Below are 22620 nucleotides of genomic sequence, written 5' to 3' on the forward strand. Positions count from 1 at the left end.
ACACCTTGCTACAAAGATACTGGATGTAACGATAAATCCCTCCGAAATGATGCCTTTTTCAAGTTGTGTTTGGAAATGTCTATATCAGTTGCAGAGAGAGAGAGAGATAGGGCTTTATTTCCTCAGTCCAACATACAAAGAAAACAGGTATGTTCAGGATTTTATGCGAAATCAAAAAATCAACCATGCCCCCCCTCCTCAAGTCTGTTCTTACGGCGGGGGAGGGGATATAAGCTAGTTACCCCAACGGGTGTGAGCCATGGTGGGGAAAGAAAGACACACACAAACCCATCGAGGCCCGTCACGACGAACCTGCGATGTACAGTCGAATCCCGTTATAACGAACTCCAAGAGAAAGGAGAAATCACTTCGTTATAACGAAATTTCGTTATAAAGGAATTCCAGGTTTTTTGTGTTGCTTGTATGTGAACTTATCTGGAGGATTGGAAAAGTGTTCCTTAAAACGAGATTTTCTCTGTAACGGTACATTCGGTTATTCGTTCAAATAGGATTCGACTGTATTTACGCCCAGGTGAACTCGGAATGAAAAGTCATATGGCCTCCGCCGAGACTCGAACACAGGCCTTCTTGCACTACGGGCGGGTATGCTGCCATCTACACCACTGGAGACACGGCCCAACCTTCCTTATTTACTTTACTCCAGTACTGTACTTTATTTACTACCGCTACTATATACTTTAAACAGAAAATATGTTTCCTTTGATATGTTGCCTCTATCAATCTCTATCTCAACCGTCCCACCTAGGGAGCCATTTGTCAAAATAAAGAGACTACTAATGCCTCTAATTCAGCACCTTATGCCACAGTGCGTGAAATAAGGATGTCCGGTTTCCAGTGGTGTAGATGGCAGACAGACATTCTGACATCCAGAATGTTTGTTCGGAATGCAAGAGGGCCTCGGTTCGTTGTTGGAGACCATGTGGCTTCTCTTTCCGGGTTCACCTAGGCATAAAATCCAGAAAATATTTGTTTCCTTGTCTATATCTCAATGTTTCACAAAGTGAGCAATATCGTCCCCTGGGGACGATGGAAGGGTCCAGAAGAGCGGTAGCAGTTTTGGGTATAGTATAGGATTCTATGGGTTATACACATAGCTGGAATTGAAGGGCGATGAGATGAAATTTCTGAAAGCAGGGGGCTGCACCCCGCCCACCCCCCCCCCCCAGCGGAACCCCCAACGAATCGGCACATGCGGGAATGTGCGTGTACGTGTAGTGAAACCTGATGTGAAGTTTTTTGTTTTTCTGTAATGCTTGTTATGTGTAGTGCTGCCATCTGCCACCAGTTTCTCTAACTATGAGTGAAGTGTTATGATTGAATGATTTATCGTTGTAGGGCTGTTGCTCTCTGTGGCGAGAATTTTTAACGGGGAGATCGGCTCGCATTTGCGCCTTGAAGTTGGGAATCACAGAAAACCAACTTCAGCCGACCACCACTGTGGGGTTCGAACCCGGATCCTCGCATCGCGAGTCCGTCACTATAACCACCACAGCGGCACTTAGGAAAGCGATTCTCAACCGGTGTTCCGCGGAGCTCTTGGGGATGCGTGTGTACTTCCCAGGGGCTTCGCGGCCACTCGAGAATAATAAAATAAATCAATAAATTTGGTAAAGAAACAAAAAAAAAAAAGACGCCCAAATTGTACCGCCATATAAATAATAGAAATTATTCACTGAAAAGGGCTCCGCGAGTCAGAAAAGGTTGAGAACCGCTGCCTTAGGCCATTGCTTAATAGTCCAGAATTCGCTTGTAACTCATTGAAGTCCGGCCATGAAAAGAATTGGGACAGAGTGGGAGCCATGTTCTGGTCTGGCGGTGGTGGCCATGAAAGATTCAGAAAAATTTTGTTATTAAAAAGTGTGAAGGAATTTAACTCAAAAAACGACGCAGTGGTGTCTCTACATACAATGAAATCAGCTACATATTCGTTAAACATTCTAAGCCTTTCAGCGACGGTTCCTTGCTAAACCACTTTAGAGGGCTTTCACACGGAGCGGATGCGGACGCGGGTCCGGAAGAAGTTTTAACAATTGGAATGTACTGAGCCTTTCAGACGAGCCGAAAAATCTCCGCACCTAGGAAATGTTCATGCGGGTCCGGACGTCGTCCGCATGTGTCAAAACCTAAGTGCGGGCTCCGCATCCGCACATAGAAGTTTCGACAATAGGTTTATTCGGAGCTATTCACACGATGCGGATGCGGAGCGAATTCGTCCGCATCTTTGGCTACTTTTTGAAGGTGATTTTTCACGGAATTTTTTTAATTATTTGCCATAAATACCCTTAAAAACACCATATGAAGGTCCCTGTTCATTAATATAATGTACCTACATACGTCTATCCCTCCGTTTCCTTCTGAGATGGAGATATAGCAACTTTAACTGCCTTTTGTCCATATTTCACAATTTTATACAATAAAACCTGCCAACAACGGCCACTGACGGGACCAAAATTATAAGCCGTTCTGTTCATTGCGAATATTTAATTGACTACATACTTTAATAACTTTTAAATTTAATTTAAAAATTTTAATATTTTTCTTTTTAAATTTTTAAAATTATGTAAAATCTATAAATATTTGAAATATTATTTTAAATATTTGTTATTTTTTAAAATTTTAATATGTTAATTTTTTTAAACTTAAAAAAAATACTTTTATTAAACAACGTTATCCACGTACGGGCCGTATCACTCAGGGCCGGATTATGACGTTTGAAGACCCTAGCACTTGAATATTTTTGGTGGTTCCCTCGATACCTACAAGTATATTTTACTCGATATTCAGTCTATAAACTTAAAAAAATGAAATTTTATATTTCAGAAGTGACTAATCTAAGGATGGGATTTCTCTATAAAAATGGTTTATGAAAGTTATTTTATAAAACTTGAAAAAAGCAACTAATAAATTTATTAGTTGCTTTTTTTAAAAGAATTATTATAAAAATTTGATATAAATTCTTTTATAAAACTTGAAAAATGTAGCCGATAAACACATCTGTTACATTCGAGCGAACTTAACTGATCCGCCTATTATCTAACCAATCATTGGTTGCATTTTTCAAGTTTTATAAACGAACTTTTATAAAACCTTTATAGTGTAATCCTAAGACGGAATTGTGATGTGAATATTTCTAAGCACAGACATTTTGAAAGTCTCCACCCCTCCCCTTTTTTTCTACTTGCAATCCTTTGATATCTCCTGAATTTTCATCAAACATCAGTTTCTTATATTTTTCTATTAAAAGGCGTTGCATACTTTGAGTTGGTTTCGGCATTGATGCTTCTAAGCACACAACTGCTTAGTATATTCTATTTTTACTTGTGAGCTGTTCATGAAGTTTCTATAACAACCAGCAGAATATTTATAATTGCGTGTTAACCAAGTAACGGTTACGAAAGATTACAAACCTTTGGTGGAGCTATGTAACGTCATACCAATATTTATCGAATAATTGTTTTGACGCAACTTTACTTTCGGAACAAATTGAGACTTTTAAATTGCAGGGGAAAATATATACATATTTTAATGAAACATTTTCATAGTTTTGGTCGTAGTAATTTTATGGGAAATGTTCGTATATATATTAGTTGTTAATAATTTTTTATAGACGCATGCAATTTTTTTGGTAGCATGCAATTTGTTAGAGGTAGGAACTGTTTTTAGTATCAGTAGAATGCGGTAACGTTTTACTTATGCGTCTTTTTTTTTTAAATTATACATGATTTTGAGGGACTGTTTTTTTTTTTTTTCAACTGTTATATTTTTAATACAGTAATCAAATATGTGATATTAACAACATGCTTAAAGTCCAGAGTTTTCTTGTAACTAACTGTAGATTTGTAGGAAGTTGCATTGTCAAATGCAATTTTATTTGTATTGTAGAGCCTCAATATTCTTATATGCATTATTATTATTATACTTTGCACATTGGCTCTCCCTTAACAACCACGCTCTGGTCACGTGAAAGAATCTCAGTACATTCTGTACTGAAACACGAGATGATCACGTGACCGGATGCCATGTGTGTGAGAAAATCAGTTCAGCTCCAGCTCTCACACGAGATGCATCCACGTCGTCTTTCTATCTCTCTTAATCTACTGTAAAAATGTACCACGTAAATAATATCTTCAATATGGCATCATAATTAAAGATAATGTATCTAAAACTACGTCTCATCCATACGGATGCGCTACCGTCACCACTTAGCGGTATGTATCGTAACATACGCCGTTGTGCTACACTAGTGACTGTGCATAACTCGGTGTATCGCTATGAAAACGCGAAATATAAGGTGTCTGGGATAAATTTGTCCAAAAAATTGGCTTAACCCTTTATTCGACTATGTTGCTTGAACATGAGATTCTAATATTTTTCAAATAAAGAAATTGCATTTTTTTCAGCTAGTTTCGGCATTGATGCTTCTAAGCAACTCTTAAACACTCGATTTCACTTGTGAGCTGTTCGTGAAGTTCCTATAATTACCAGCAGAATAGCTCAAATTCACACTTGTCTCCCTATTTCTAGGAGACTAGTGTACCTTTGAGTACACTTGTAAAGGGTTAAATAAAAATACAAGGGTAAAAAATCAAGGAAGAAAGATTTTTGACCCTTGCATTTTAAAGGAAAATATCATGTGTGGAGGAGACATATTGCTGGTGTGCATTCCTCAACAATGACAGAAGAGGAAGTTGGCAAAAAATAAATGAAGAAATGGGGGGGGGGGGGAATGGTTACGGTCCAAAAAAATCGATATTGCTGTTTCTGCGGTTTTTGTAGCCTAGTACCGTCTCTTTCACCCACGTAAAACACCAGAAGCAAAAATGCTTTCAGTCTGCTGTAATAAAGGAAGAAAGATACTGCATAAGGGACAACGATTTTAGTCACAGTGAACAGATGGGAAAAGAATCCGAGTCCAGCATATGCGCATGCTCAGGAAGCGATATTTGTGTGTATGTATTTGTTTTACTTCACTGATGTGTAGTTCGTTCTTTGTCCTTATGAATTTGAGGTTAGTTCGCGTGCATCAAAATATCACTTAGTATAGATTTATGTGGGTTATTATCCTACACGAACGTCCTATGTCGAGATTCTAGAGGAATGGATGGAATTATAAGAAGCGGTCGTGTAAAACCATCTACGTAAACAAGAAATTTTTAAAGCTTGGACAGATTTCTTAAAGCCTAAATTCTTACTGCCGACAAGGCTAATCAGATGCCTTCGTGTAGATAGTTCTACACGACGTTCAGTATACGTACCACAGTTCCAGTCTTTTTGGTAGTCACGCCAACCAAGTTACTATTAAAAACAAGCACAAAAGGAAGTAAAGGACTATCAACAAAAGGACATGCCTATCGAAGTATTGGAAGTTTTGTACAAGGCCCCAATCCCAATCTCTCGATCGAACTATAATGACCTGCAATCTTTAAAAGCGAACGATCATCTCACAATGCTGGTAAGTGTGGTGCTACGGGTTCGCTATGGCACTACGTCTGCCAATGTCCACACACATTCGGCGTTTATTTTGGTCAGATGTCACAAAGTCAGATGACGGCATTCAAGAGAAGAGTACTAAAAAGCCCGATGAACTTCTGGCGCCTTCAAAATTTGATTCAATTTTTAGACCGTAACCTATATTTGCTGCACGACGAGAAGAGTGGACTACGGAAGAAGCTGGATGAACTTCAGCCTTAGTAAAGCTGATACCAGGGAGATACCAACTTGCGGCCACGTAGGGGTACTGGAAATTCACGAAACTGATATGGCGTTGAATGGCGAACTTTATTGGAGACACAATAGATACTTATCAATGCCACCCATAATCCAGCTAGCCAGCCGATGTAGCTTCGGGAATGATGAAATTATCCCAATTGGCCAGGAGAATTAAGATGCAAGATGCTTACGGAACAGGAATGTGTGCCTAGAATGAGCTAAAATACCAGGGTGTTCGAATATTAGCTGACTTGAACATTTGGACCAGAACTTCATGTGACGCAAACATCACATAGATTTGTAGTTGTACGGCCTACACGACTATGACTTGTGACATCCAACGAATGCGTACGGACCGCCACCAACGGAACTCTGGTTATCGAGTCCAGACGTGCCAAGGACGCTATAATGTCAATTTAGATTTCAATTCTTAGACCACGATTCATCATAATTATTCCATTGATTTATACTCCTGTAATTGGACTTGTTGTTGTGTTATACAAATTTATATCCATATATATACATATACTCATTTAATAAAATTCCCGGATTCAGCCGACCACCACTGTGGCGGGGGGGGGGGGGTTGAACCCGGGAACTCAGAGAGAGTCCGTCACTATGACCACTCGACCACAACAGTGACACCATGTGATGACTATATATCTATTCAATGCATTTTTGTTAGGTTTTTAATCTGTGGGCAAAGTTGCTGGACTTCCAATGTGACGAGATTCAGAATTGATACATTTCGTTGCAAAATGATAAACAATAATAAAATAAATAGTGACACTTTAAACATCAGACAGTTATATATTTACAGAATGATGAACTTCTACCAAGAAACAACGAATGGTTACGGAGAAAAACAAATAGAAACTCGATCAGATTTAAAAACACGAACATCAAATACCAAAAACTAAAAAAAAATCTCTTCCAGAAATGTTTGTCTTTCTATGCACCTAAAATAATGAATTTTTTTCCAAACGGAGGATCAAACAACGAACAACGCTAACAAAAAGTATGAAAGATATCAATACGTAAAAACGTCTGAAATAGTGAAAATGATATTCTCCTAGTATTATGAAATATTTCGATTGCTTTTTTTAATTTTCACACACACACACACACACACACACTCTCTCTCTCTCTCTCTCTCTATTTGTATACTTTGTAAGTGGCTGCAATAAAAAAAAACAAACATAACTGGTAGGTGAGGGTAAAAAGATAAATCTACTTCGTACCTTACTCCCTTATCTATGAGCATTACAGAGAAGAAAGAAAGAGTATATATACAAATACAAATACAAATACAAATACAACGCCACAACAGGCAAAATGCCCAACGAGGTGGCTGATAAAAAGATGCCCATAAAAATATGGTTGTCATATGTTTCAAAAATACAGCAACCCAATTAAAAATGCAATTAACACAAATTACAAACAATATATACACATGATGAAATATTATACAATGCCCATAAAGAATACTTATGGTTGTCTTATTCTAAGAATGGATAGCTTCTCGATTTACCCCAACATGTTTATCGTATTTCTTTTTAAACGTGTCAATTGTGTTACAATTTACTACCTCCGGGGGTAAGCTATTCATTTATTAACAACCCTATTGGAGAAAAATTCCCTGCGACACCATAACCTTGCATTGTCCCTCACCAATCGATACTGGTGTCCCCTTGTAAAAGCAGTCGATTGGCGGTGTACTAAAAGTTCATGGTCCATCCTATCCATCCCATTGAAAATTTTGAACACTTCGATCATATCTCCTCGACACCTGCGTTCATCCAATGTAAACATATTCAAAAAATGAAGTCTTTCTTCATAACTCAAGCCCTGTGTGCCAATAAGGACACGCGTAGCTCTTCTCTGCACCCCTTCAACCAAGTCTATGTCCCTCTGTAGGTATGGTCTCCAAAACCTTACAGCATACTCCAGTCCAGGACGAACTAAGCCTCGAAAAAGCGGAAGAATGACTTTAGGAGAACGCGAAGAGACCTTTTTGAAAATGAGACCAAGCATTCTATTCGCTTTTTTGACAACCGCTGAACAATGTTCAGAAAACTTAAGTCGCTCGTCAATGAGAATTCCCAAATCGGTGACTCTAGTTGCATCCGGGATAGTGACACCATTCAACTCGTAAGAGAACCGTGGGTTGTTCGAACCAAAATGAGCGACCATGCACTTATCTACGCTAAACGTCATGCCCCATTCATTTGCCCATGCTGCAATCTTGTTTAAGTTGGTCTGGAGCAACTCCCTATCGCTTTCATTCCCGATTACCCCCATTAGCTTCACATCATCTGCGAATTTGCTAGTAATTCCATCGATACCCTGATCGAGTTTGTCGATAAAAAGTGAAAAAAGTATGGGGCCAAGGACACTTCCCTGAGGAACTCCACTTGTGACGTCTGTCCAACCAGAGAATTCCCCGTTCACCATAACTCGTTGCGACCTATCTCTTAACCACGATTCTATCCAATTCAGCAAGTTGCCCCCTATTCCAATCTCGTGTAAACGCTTCAAGAGTTTGCCATGTTGGACCCGATCGAATGCCTTCTGGAAATCAAGGTAAACAACGTCGACATTTTTGCTCTTACCCAAAGCCTTAGTCACGTAATCATAGAAGCAAAGGAGGTTAGTTACACATGACTTCCCCTTCCTGAACCCATGCTGATTATCCGACAATACATTATTCTCGTCTATCCACTTCACAAACTGCCTTTTGATGATAATTTCCAAAATTTTCGAGAGGGAGCTCGTCAAACTCACTGGACGATAATTAGACACCACTTCTCTACTACCCTTCTTAAATATCGGAACAACGTTAGCCAGTTTCCAATCTCTCGGGACGATACCCTCAGCAACACTACTCCTGTATATCTGTGCGACTGGCCCCAACAATTCATTAGCACCTTCCCTGAGAACCCTGGGATAGATATCATCTGGTCCTGGTGCTTTGCTTGCACATACATTTCTTAGAAGATTTAGGACCTCCACGTCTTCCACTTGAATATCGTTGAGCGTTTTATTACCCCATGCAACACCCGTATATCGAATATCATTATCTCCATTAAAAACCGACGCGAAAAAGTCATTGAAAGCACTACACATGCCTACATTGCTCTCTACTTTTGAGCCTCCTATCGAGAGGGGGCCAACTATCCCCTTACATCCATATGTATGTGTATCTCTCTATATATATACTGTATATATTATACTGGTTTATTTTATTTGTTTTTTTCTTACTTTTCTACTTTTTTCCCTTCCTTTTTGTAACATGCGTTTGGATGAGGACAAGTTTACCATATTTATTGCCGATTCGTCGAACGAAGATCATCCGAATTTCTCGCGGATCGATGTAAGCGAAGCGGTTAAGGAATGTGATAAATGCTGCAGAAAATGTCCGTCTTAACCCTCTATTTGGCCGTGTTACTGCTCTCAAGCAACATCAGTTTCTTCATATTTTTCTATGAAAAGACAGTGCATATTTTGAGCTGGTTTCGGCATTGATGCTTCTAAGTAACTCCTCTCATCACCTTATCTTTTTTATACTGTCTTACTCTTTCATTTTTTTCCTTCCATTTTTCTAGCGTGTGGTTAGGTTAGGACGAGGTTACTATATTTATTGCCGATTCGTCAAATAGAGAGCATCCGAATTTGTTGCCAATCCGCTTGTAAGCGAAGGGGTTAAAAAATGATTGCGTCACTTTTAAATCACGACAAATTCACCGAACGTGCATCAAACGTATGGCTTGGCATTTTTGAAGCTCATAACAATGATATTAACCAAAGTAGAAATCAAGAAAGCAAAAGATGTGCAAATCCAGTTTTTTTTCTTTCTCGCATTTTCCCTCGAAAGATTTAACTTACAGTGAAGGAGAAGAAGATTACCACATTTTGGGCCAAAAAAAGTGTTGATTTTGGTTGAACAATTTTTCAAATTGCCCTCGTTCGGCTAACATTCCACAAATCTGATGATAAATTTGTCAATACAGTTGGCGAAGGTTAAAAGTTTGTAACATCATACTACATGAAGAAGAAAAAGCGTCAATCGTGAAAAAAAGAAGGCCAAACTTGGCTTCTAACGGGATTGGACATTTCAGTTCATTTTCAAGAAGCTGCAACCCACTGCAAGGGAAAAAAAAATCATTTCTGCTGGGTGTTTGGCGTGTAACTGACGGGATCAACGTCATTTATACGTCACAAAACTTCAAAATGTTATATCTCTGAAATATGAAATATTAGTCTGAGATCCAAAAACGGAAAACGCTTTATCGTGTTATTTTTTTGACATGAAATCACATGGTTCAGTTTTTGTGCTACCCACACAAGCTATTTCTTGTGAAACACTACTATGTGGAAAAAATGTTTTTTTTTATTTGATCAATAACTAAGAAGCTATTATTGTAGTTATTACGCATTAAAAATTGATGACGTCACTACAAAATCAACCGAAAGTGCACCAAATGCATAACTTGGCATTTTTAACACTTTATATTCGACATCATGAAAAGTAGAATAAGAAGAAAATTATTATAAATTAAAATTAAAGTATAAATGTAATGATAATAATAAATAGTTATCATGTAAATTATTTGGTAGGTCATTTTAGTTCTAATTGGAGATACAAAAATACATTTTTGGAACTATTAGTTAATTCAAAACAAATTATCTAACCTGGTACTTTACAAAACCGTCAGAATACAAAGGGTTAAGGTGGTAGCAATGCAATAATCCCGAGACTAATCAAGAAAGCTAAAGCTATGCAGACCAGTTTTTTCCCCTTGTCCTTTCCCTAAAAAAAAAATTTCACTTAACAGTGAAGGGAAAAAAAACACATTTTGCAAAAAAGCGTTGATTTTATGAGAACAAATTTTTCCAATAGATCCCGTATGACTCACACTTTGCAAATCTGGTGATAAATTTTCCAATATAGTGGGCGAAAGTAACATGCATTAACAAGATTAACACCACTCTACACGAAAGGGGAAAAAGCGCCAATCGTGAAAAGAAATAACTGATCTTGGCTTCAAACGGGATTGAATATTTCAGTTCATTTCCAATTAGCGGCAACCCGCTGCATGATATTCGTCCGATCCTAAAATGGAAAACAGTTTTATACATTAGTTTTTGCACGTGTCAGTCACGTGTGTGATTATTGGGCGCTCGAAGTATCCACCCTGTATACGAGTAATGATAATACAATATATTGTTCGCGTTAATGCTGCACATTGGTGTAAATTACATGCGCCATATTCACACTACCATGCTTTTTGTGTTTGCCGCAGAATTTCAGCGTATAATTTTTCACCAGATGGGGAATATAGTCATCCCAAGATCATCACAAAATTAGTCTACGGTCGCTGATAACTATTTTTTTGTATCGTATTTCATGTAATAAAAATCGGAGAGAAGCTATCGTAAATAATTTCATAATTTATTCCGGATCCAAATTATTCCCCACTGAAATATGACGACGCATTAAATATCCCTGTATTATTAAGAACATACTGGAAACATTTTTCCTTCAACACCACAATCAACAGAAAACATCCCACACTAACATAAAATTGTCTCTCCTGCCATAAATATTTAATCAACAGAAAACACACGCAATCTCCCGGTATTTCTCCGGAGGATAAAAAAACGCTTCTTTTTCCAGGAGGAAAAAAATAATAATGCGTGTATACAATGCAACAAGTATTCTTTTTTTTCCCAGGACGAGTTCCCACTTTTCCCATCAAATTAACAGAGAGAGAGAGAGCAGGTATAAATATATATATATACATAAACCGGAGTTTTCCTACCAGGAGCGCGACGATTCCCAACTTACGTATATACAGTATATATATATATAAGAGATTCCCGTTTTGTCCTGGCTCTCAGTTGTTCATCATCCGTCGCAACTCCCGCCTACTTACTTTCTATCCAATTCCCAGATCTCGGAGAGGAAATTTTTAGTGTGTGGGTGCTTTTCTCGCTTTCTCCGTCCGGGAAAGAAAATCGCTCCGTCAAGCGCCGGAAGATCCTGGAAAAATAATAAAAATACGGGAAAATAATAAATAAATAAGAAACGAGATCGTTTAGCCGAAAAGGAAAAAAAAAAGGAGAGACTTACAAAGTAGCGATGGAGTGATATTTATTCCCCCCTCTCTCTCTCTCTCTCCAGGCCGATATTATAGCCGTTCGCTGATAACGATCACTGACCATGGACAGGATGAGGACACTGGTCAGCATATACATCGTGGTTTTCTCCGCTATATTCATTGGTGAGTAGATATTCTGTGTTGTTTTCGTAGTTTTCTGGTTGTTATTGACCTGGAGCGGGCTTTCGAAAGCCTGTCAAAAAATGTGCTTGGTGCGTTTTTGAAACGTGATGGGAACTTGTGTGTGGGGTGAAATACGAGTTTCTTGCGTTGTTGTCAGGTAGGATTCATGTCAAACTTTATTTATTACCTGTAATGCCATCGGTGTATTCTCCGATTTTTATCCCATTCCATATAAAGGCGGACTCTGTCATACATTGGAATATTATTTTTCAAACTTTCTTTTTTTCAAAGAGTCAGTTTTCAACATAAAATTGAATTAAATTCATTTCTCATATCTATACAGTCGAATCCCGTTATAACGAACTCCAACAGACCGATGAAATCACTTCGTTTAAACGAAATTTCGTTATAAAGGAATCCCAGGTCTTTGTATTGTTCCTATGTAAACTTATCTGGAGGATTAGAAAAGTGCTCGTTATATAAAACGAGATTTTCGCTATAACGGTATTCGTTAAAACGGGATTCGACTTTATACTGTATTAGACATCAAGGGTGATATTTAAAGTATATTTTTCGTTCTTATTATTTTCATGTGATATGAATTTGAGAGTAGGCTAAAACTATCCGAGGCACGAATTTGGGTCTTGTACCTGAAACAGGGTCAAATTACAAAGCCGGAAAGAATACAAACATTACCAGAAAAATAATATAATGAACATTTTTTTAATCATAAATATTGAAATGAAAAATATCCGAATAATGAACGCAATTATGGTTATTAATATACAGTCGAACTTGATTAATTCGAAGTCCGAATTCACTGGAAAAAATGCAAATTATCCGGTTAATCTAGCCCGAATCACTAAAATGACTACAAATTGCTTAGCGATAATCAACATTCACAGCGGCGGCTCGAGCTTACCTGCCGCCCGGTTGCAAAGAGGCTCACGCGCCGCCCCTACAAACGACCCTGGTGGGAGGCTGGCAGGGCTTTTACCTAGGGGATCCTAGAATTCACCTAACCTTTTTTTTTTTTAAACGACAGAGCCACACTCCATTTTTTTACCGAGAAAAATGTCCCGCTTTTGAAGAAACTGCCCCGTTTTTCTGATTGTTTTTGGTCTAGAGTTATTTCACCTCTCTTACTTATTGTCAGATAATCCAATCGACAAAACAGCCTTGATTTGTGGGGCCATCATTGCTTTCACTGCATTCTCCTAGGCGATTTTTATTCATAAATTCATTTCAAATTCGATCCCTGGTGCTCCAGATTCTTCTTTTGCCTTTATTTGACCGGTAAGGGAAACTAATATTTCAGGGCACTTATATTAATGCACACTTTTGCCCCTTGTGATAGAGTACTGTTTGTGTTATTGCTGTCCTAGGTCTTGACTGTTCCCTCGAATTTTCTCATCAACTTCATTGTCAGATTAAAACGTGATGTCATGTGAGTTTTTAATATTAGAAATTTTTGTAAAATTTGTTGTGCCCGATTAAAGTTCAAACTGCCGCCCATTCCAACCTACAGTCCGGATGCGCCCTCGTTTTAGCCGCCCCTGAACATTCACACAATAAACACCAATTATTAAAATTTTATCAATATTAATTTATCGAAATTTATCAATTATTTAAAAGTTATCATCAGTTGGAAAACTGTTTCCCAAATTTTAAAAATTTATTATTATAATTAGAGCCCGGAAGTTTAAGAACTTAAAATGGTCAAAATAGGAAGGCAAAAAGGCACTAAAGATGCCTAAAAATAGGCAATAAAAAAAAAGCATTTATAATTTTTGGAAAGAAGAAAAAAATAACTAGAAACTATTTTATTTTTTGTGTCCAATTACTAGCTGAAAAATCGGTTGCACTTAATCCGTCATTATAAACTATAATTAAAACAGCAGACGCGGATTATGTGCAACCGATTGGATGTATTGATGTCATGGCTCACACAAGGCGGGGTAGGAGCAGACACGGCTCTGGGGGCCCATGTGAAACGAGAATTATTTTCAACTCGAGAAAAACCCACAGATCATTTCCTCTACCGACTCCGCGTCTAGTAATGGTGGCCCTGGAATTGGCCTAATCCTGAGGGTCTGCTAACATTTTATATTGGACTTGAAATCAATTTAATTCGGATTACAATGCAGTTTGCTGATTTAATTATAGTTTATAATAACTCCATTGTGATCCAAATTAAATTGATTTCAAGTCCAAAATAAAATGTTAGCAGACCCTCAGGATTAGGTCAATTCCAGGGCCACCATTACTAGACGCGGAGTCGGTAGAGGAAATTATCTGTGGGTTTTTCTCGAGTTGAAAATAATTCTCGTTTCACATGGGCCCCCAGAGCCGTGTCTGCTCTTACCCCGCCTTGTGTGTGAGCCATGGCATCAATTCAAGACCTATTGGGATATAACCATCGGTCCGCTATACACATACGACGCCGTCCAATGCAATGCCTGAGCGAGACATTATGTGAAGCCTGTGGGGGAAAACAAATTTCTAACTTTCCTCTGCTTTTCTAACACGGGCTGCGTTGATGTGTGAATCCATTCACGTCAAACACATTCACGAAATTCATTCCCGTCTAACATCATCCGGTCAATGCAAAGTTAATGCTTGTCAACACCAATCTTCCAGATTACTTGGTTGCATCTAAATGGGGTTGGAAAGGGGGAAATTGTCTTTCTAATGATAATTAATACTGAGAGTTGGAAAATTTTGAAAAGAGAGAAATTATTTTGAATGCCCAAAATATCCAAGTTTTACATATTATGGCCTCTGAAATTCACTAATAAACTTAAAACTATGTTAAAATAGGCATTTATGTCACGAAAATTTCAAAAAGGCATTTTTGCCAAGGTTTGAAAATAGGCAAAAAAAAGGCATTTACGGGCATTTTGCCTGAACTTCCGGGCTCTTATTATAATGTATAGTATAATCGATCTCAGCTGCTGTATTATTCCGCTGCTATAAAAAAATCTTCATCTCACTGTAGGATTTCTTAACCCTGCTCAAAGCCTGATTTATAGGAACAGTTCATGATCATAATTTACGAAAGTGCATCCCAAATTTTTTCTCAAGGAGAAATATACTTCCATTAACGTTGTTACACACTATTTGAACTTTCCGATACTCTCCATATTCTTGAGATGACGACGGAAAAATTCAGATTAAGCGGTGCACATTCTCGATGTCCTCCAGCTGAACGGTGATGAAATGGGCATTAAATTATTAAAAGAAAAAGCTGGAGAGAAGAAACCACAGAATTCTTAAACTTTTATTTGTTTTTAATTAAAGATTTGTTGTTTGACAACTTGGTCAAGCAAAAATAAAAGTCTGGCTTCTTGTAGAAATTTTTCGAACAAAATTTGTTTCATAAAAAAATTATGATTTTTTTTCCTTCCAACTTCGAATTGTCGAAAAAAGTTGGAATTTGACAATACATTTTAGCATTAAATTAGATAGAAAACTCAAGGGCAGTATTTCGATTCTCCCCCGAACCTCAAGTTAACTATGTCTGCCTGTTTCTGCTTACAAAAGTGCTTAATTAAAGCTGTGGGATTTCTTCGATATACTTTAAAGGCCCATAATTAATTTTAAAACGACCTACACTATATGAATTAATGCAGGTGAATATTAAAAGACTATACGGAGACATTAATTTTCATGCTGGAGAGGATATAAATACAAATTTGAAATCAATGTTATTGCATGGATATATTGCACTTCAAGTTATATACTGTTCAAGGTGAACGGGGGCTGTGTTTGATTGTTCCCGCCGCACTTTTATAGTATGATAGTAATTTTGTAACCTTGAATAGTTGTATGAGTGATATTTGTACCCAATACTACCTTCATAGTAATGTTTATATGCATTATCAATAGTATAAAAAAAAATTTGTAAAGTAAATAATGCATGCATGCAATTCAAATGTGAATGTCCAGCACTGTCAACGGAGGCTCTGATTATTCCCGTCGCAGTGCAGGCTCTGTGTGTATTCTGTGAGGGTGTATATTGCATATCGTGTAATAGGAAAGGCAAACAAAACTACTCAGCACTGTGGGCGGAAGCTTTGTTTCTTCGTTTCCCGTCACAGTATATATGTAATTTGTATACATTTTGTTTTTTGATCATTCTCAAATGTCTCCCACTTCAACATGCCAGCTTCTTTTTCTTCTTTCTTGTCCACAAGTCCACCCTTCTTTCGAAATCCCAGGCTGTAGTCTTCGGCCCTTATGTGCCACTGGGCGCACGTGCAATTTTTCTCCGTAGGAATTGGATTCAGTCACCCATTTTTGTCAAATGGCTTGTATGTTGCATTGAGTTGATGGCTGTCTTCGTGGGGAGAACGACGCGAGTAATTCGAAACTTGCGAGCACGGGGCAAGGGGAGCCACCACTATAAATCTTTGTCAACTTTTCCGACACAACTCTGCCTCTTTTGAGGTAACGGAAGTAAGGCGCTTTGCATCAGTCCGGGGTTGTGAGCGGTTCTATCTATCTACTGTTCAAGGTACGCTATGCACTACCATTTGTAAAAAATAATAATTTTATTCACAATGCTTTTGGTATGATTGAGCACTTGGTAGGTGATTACCTGATGAACCATACCAAGTGTTCAATCATACCAAAAGTATTCAGGTCATCACCTGATGAACCATATGTAGTGAGGAACCAATGGAGTGATTTTCATACCAACATAAATATCGTCAGAGAGAAGATACCTCTGAGAGCTGCAATAATCGTACGCAAAGTGATCAATCAAATTTCAAATTTAAAACTATTTTTCTCTTAAAACTATTTACTTTATAGAACAATAATATAATACATTCTATATTACTTATAGAACAATTTACTTTATAGTAACAGAACGTAATCATACACATGTCATGAATATCTGCATGTATGTTCCAAATGACCTTATTGGTTTGAAAAACCAAGAAGTTTCACAGCATTTGAGAGACCTTTAACAATTAGTAGTACTTGCATAGATGGCGCTAGTCTCATTTGGTTTCCGTCTTTCCGACACTTGACTGTCTTTTACAAAAATACTAGAAAACGTTTTTAACTTTTCATCTTCTTGGGGGGGAGGGGTATGGTTCAGCCCCATAGACTTAAGATATAAATAGACCGCGCACGCTATTCATAAAACTTGTCGAACGTGAAGAAAAGATGAGCAGTATTGTCGGGGAAAGAACAGGTTCTGCGCTATTACATTTGGCGCGTTTTCGCAGAAGCTAGGATGTTGCTGTAACGAAATTTGACTCAATTCGATCAAGTTGATGAAAACTTTCCTTCATTTTTTCAATGAATTTCACTCATTTTTATGTGAAATATTTAGGGAGTATCAGATTTGAAAAAATAAATTCTATAAAATAAACAAATATTGGAAAACGGAACAACGTATATGTTGTAAAGCCTAATTCATTTATATTTTTAAATATTCTCTTCATTCACTTTGTCGCTTTTAATTTCGAAAATTTATTTATACGAGGGGTTATTAAAACAAAAATATATCTTTCCAGAACATTACAATTACTCTATATACTCATAATTAATGTATAATTAATTATGATGCATCATATTATGTTATGTAATGTAACACATTCACACTCATACCATATTCAGTCATGAAATAATATTCAAACAATAAGAAAAAGTTTCATTTCTAACATTCCTGAAAAACCTTGTATAACCTCATCACACAAAACTGTAAACACTTACATAATATTTCAGGATTAAAATAGATTTTACTCAAGAAAATTACAGAATCTCATCATCAATTTCTCTAAATTATAAGAATTAAAATTCCATTTAGAGTATATATGTAATAATTTAAAGTGTGTATATATATATATATATATATATAATATTTTAGGATATAATATTTCATATATATAATATAATATTTACACATGTCACATATATATATATATGACACATGTAATCTCTTCGCTCCAAAAGTATGCATATGTTAATCTTAATTTAAGGTATTAAATCGTTTTTAGAATGATTCTTTTTCAAGATAACATCTGAGGTACACAATATATGACTTCAGGTCTTAGTACAGATATTGACTCAAAAAATCAATTGAATAATTAATTTTCTTGTTTGAAGCGGCAATTTCACATACAACAAACATAAATTAATGAATAAAAAAATTTCTTTTCTGTAATAGTTTTATCTCAGGTGTGAAGAGGGGTAAAAATACTATTATTTTTAGAGGTTGTTATGCACTTTTATGCAAAACTGCAATTGTCTAGAGGGGGTGGGGGGGGGAGTTTTCCTCACATTCTATTTAAATAGAATATTTTTCATAAATTTCTCCTCCTGAAAAGCATATTTTCTTCCAAGTTGAGCAAAAGTCGAATGAACTCACTAGCTCGCCAAATCTCGCCAAATCTTGCGGAGACGTATATTTCAGTTAAAACTTCATAAAACTCACAATTTCAATCATTTATTGCCAAAAATTCTATTAAAACATTTAATAATGATTCATGACATTTGAATTTTACCAAAACTTGGAACTTTAATTGAATTAAATCCAAAATGGAGTCGTTAAAAACTGAGATTACGTCAGAAATCCATTGCATCGTCAATTTAATATTCCAATTTTTAATTTATAAGAAGGGGAATAAGCAAAAAAGTATTCCCTTGTGAAAGGATACTGGTCCCCCTTTCCTAAACCGCTCAGAACATCCGAAAGCTGCGCAAGTGTTGGCCATTCTAATCAAAAATAAGACAGCGCGTGTAGATCGTCATACGAGTAGCCATAAGGAAAGCATTGCCAGCGAGATTCCCTGACCAGCCTTTCGACTGGAGTCACGTGACTCCAGATCTTTGCTTCACATTGTAACCCCTCGCGCGCACTCTATAGTATTATTACTCTGTGTTCAGCCCCCATGCCCACCCCTGCTTACTTTCTCTCTAAGAAGGACGAAGATGAGCTAGGAAAGCTTTTTATCTGCGGAGAAAAAAGACTATATTATAGAAATTTTCTTTGCATGATGAAAGAAATTGTGAAAATATGTAAAATCAGAGATAATCAGACAATTAGAAAATGATATGACAATAATTCTAAAAGTTTTCTGGGAAGCATTCCCAGCATTTTTCCGACGATGCCTTGGGGGGGTTGCGCGGAATCCCGGATCAAAAACGTCTGATTCTTGATCTATATGACGACTTATCCCACTTATATTACATATGCAGGATCCATGGCATAATAACTCGTCGCACCACAAACTACTGCCGAACCATTGATCCTAGAGAGAGACCATACTTCCAATTAGAAAAGGTATCCATATAATGTGTGGACCTCAGATACGGAACTGATATTGCAAAGCCTTTTAGATTTATTAAAATGAAATAAAGTGTAATCTTTATACGAACACCCTGTCTTCAAATACCCGATTAGAAAGTTGTTGCCCTGTTTCCCCCGAAGCCAACAAATACAAATTCCGCGTTTCTAAGCGAAATATTCGCTGAAATATTTCAAAAACCGGAGAAACTAAAAAAAAAACTAACACACAACACTTGTTTTCCTCATTTATGTTGTTCTTTCGCAACTTTTTCCGTTTTCCGAATTCAAATATCTCTGCAAATATTTCATTTAGAAACATGGGAATTATTTTAGTTGGCATCAGGAGAGACATGGCAACAACTTTCTTATTGGGTTTTTGAGCACGGGGTGTCCGTATAAAAAGTTATTTTTACTTTATTTCAATAACTATACAACCCCTTGCAATATGAATGACGAATCAAAAGAGTCCACACGTTATTTAGATGTTTCTTCTAATTGGAAGTATGATTCTAGAATCCACGGTTCGCCAGTCATTTGCGGTGCGAGAAGTCAACAAAGCACCCTGTGTATTTAGTTATTAGCTATAATGCCCGGGTTTCCTTCGATGAGATTTTTTGCATCACGTGATATCTCCCTCTTTCTTTCGTTGAGGGACATACAAACCGTGTCTAAGTTAACCAATGACTCATGAAAGAAACAAAAATCTAGATTTAAAGAAACGTAGAAATGAATATATACTTTTTCTTTTTCAAGGGGTGCTAGGTATCTCGATTCCCACCCCCTTGAACTTCAAGTTACCTATCTGCCTGTTCTTGCTTCCAAATTGCTTAGTTAAAGCTGTGGGATTTCTTCGATGTACTTTACGGGCCGTAATTAATTTTAAAACAATCTAAACTGGATGAATTTATGCAGTTGAATATTAAAAGACAATACAGAGACATTAATTTTTATGCTCGAGAGGATAAAAAGTTGAAATCAATGTTATTGCGGAGATATCTAACTCATAAGTGGGTCCGGCTAATTATTTCATACTTAATTTTCTGGGCTTCGTAGCTCTAAGCGAACTCAATACTTCAAAAATCGAGAATTCAATACAATTTTTAAAAATATTGATGTGGTGGAAAATCCCACTAAATTTCCGCATTTCTACCGTAAAATCGGAAATTTTAACATTGATTTCTATGGAGATCATCCTTTGCCTTACCCTCAAAGTTCCGCTGATGATGATTATGGCGTCTATTCAAAAAGCTCTCATTACTGGGAGAATTGGGAAAGTGATAAACCATTATAAAGGTATAAACTATTGTAAATAAATAAATATATATGTATATATACTGGCAGCGTTAAAAAAGTGGCATACCATTGTACAGGCATATACACGTCTGAAACGCACTGCTAGAGAACCACGGTAACCAAAATAAACGTTCCGAAAGTGATTGTTGAGCCCCAGGAACCATTGCTGCCCGACAGGTTTTCGCTCATCTCGGGCATCTGCCCTGCTCTTTTAAAGTATCCTATCGTTCAAGTCGGGTTCCATTCGGTATATATATATATATATATGCGAAATTTGGCGACGATCGATATAAAATTGTAGATCATTGATCATTTTTGTCGCACCACGGTCATTTTCTGCTCACAAGGGCTAATTAGACCGGGACCTATAATTTATTGCCAATTCCGGACTGCAGGCTTGTTTTTTTTTCTGGTCGAGAGGTTGGTGCGCTAACCCCTCGATGGGAGACTCCCTGCGGTAGTAATTTTTTCTGCGGTCATGTTGCCGTTTCTGTTGAACCCCTGTGTCAAGAAAGTTTTCTGACAAGGACGAACCGGGTATTGAACTCGCGACACCGCTAAAGGTGTAAAGATAAATACTCGCTTTAGGCGAGTATCTTATCGACCTGGGCTACCACGTCCTAAAATTGTAGATTTGTATGGAGAACATACACACACAGGGAGGCAGGCAGACAGAAAATCAATTTTCTATATATATAGATTATACTCGTGAAAATTGACGTTAGGTGATTTTATTTGAGATATAACATCCACGATGCTATATATCTGGCATGATGAACAAAATAAAATACTTTCTCACATCTCCTAAGCAAATTCACTTTTTTGGATGCCTCTATAATACCCGGCGCTGCGCCAGTTTTCTTCAGTTACTGGGAGGATTGAAAAAGTGAGGAAACCATTATAAAGGCATATACAAGATTTACAGAAGACTGGATGTTGTGAAGATATTTGTTATTTGAGATGTTCATTTTTTAAGGAAGGAAAAAACTCATCTCTGCCTCTACCGGGAGTCGAACCCGGGTCCCTCGATTGCCGGACGAGTGCTCTGACCACTAAGCTACAGAGGAGATAGAGATTTTCCTTCGCTAGAGCGTATATATGCCGAACGGAACCGTGCAATGGACGGTGAAACCGATCAGCTAATAGCTCATGGACGACGAGCCACCAGAGGGCTATATATATGACATGAATGTCGCTCTCCACTTGTTAATACAAGATTTACAGAAGACTGGATGTTGTGAAGATATTTGTTATTTGAGATGTTCATTTTTTAAGGAAGGAAAAGACTCATCATGCTCTGACCACTAAGCTACAGAGGAGAGAGACCACTAAGCGTCAGAGCACTCGTCCGGCAATCGAGGGACCCGGGTTCGACTCCCGGTAGAGGCAGAGATGAGTTTTTTCCTTCCTTAAAAAATGAACATCTCAAATAACAAATATCTTCACAACATCCAGTCTTCTGTAAATCTTGTATTAACAAGTGGAGAGCGACATTCATGTCATATAAAGGCATATGCATGTCGGAAACGTGTTGCTAGGGGATCACAGCAACCGAAGTACACATTCCGAAACCATTGTTGCCCCAACAGTTTTTCGCCCATTTTCCCTGTTCTGGCGAACTTTTAAAGTAGCGTATCGTTCAACTCGGGTGCCGTTTGGTGCAAATATATGCAAAACATATATATTATAAATATAATATGCAATATTTACCGACGATCGATCTAAAATTTTAGATTTGTATAAAGAACAAGCGCACATACGGAAAATCAAATTTAAATATATAGATTGTCAAAGACATCGTCTCCGAGTATATCAACATTTGACTACACTGATTATATGCACCTCAGCAGTGTCATAATCAGAACAATACGCTGGGTGTCGAGGTTTATATTACCTCCACACTCTAAGTAAATTTAAATTTGAGTAACACACATTGAATATTGAAGGATCGGCCACACCCCTTCACTTCTCATCTGAGAAAGATATCGAAGCATTCCCGAAGAATGGGTG

General features: G+C 37.4%; 1 protein-coding gene across 2 annotated transcripts in view; it reads left to right on the forward strand.

Moving 5' to 3' along the window:
* The first annotated feature begins 11691 nt into the window (after positions 1-11691).
* LOC149077905 (UPF0764 protein C16orf89-like) overlaps positions 11692-22620 on the forward strand; it is a 38828-nt gene continuing 27899 nt past the window's right edge. The window contains exon 1 of one of the 2 annotated variants that reach the window (XM_089241418.1): positions 11692-12014. In XM_089241418.1, the coding sequence (XP_089097544.1) occupies positions 11954-12014 (61 nt within the window). In that variant the 5' untranslated portion in view covers positions 11692-11953. The remainder of the gene's footprint in view (positions 12015-22620) is intronic. The other variant, XM_089241419.1, reaches the window with a different exon arrangement.

Source organism: Pholcus phalangioides, unplaced genomic scaffold, assembly GCF_987345545.1.
Source record: "Pholcus phalangioides strain wild (caught in Gottingen) unplaced genomic scaffold, Ppha-v1.0 ptg000014l_1, whole genome shotgun sequence".
In the NCBI taxonomy this organism is placed as follows: Eukaryota; Metazoa; Arthropoda; class Arachnida; order Araneae; family Pholcidae; genus Pholcus; species Pholcus phalangioides.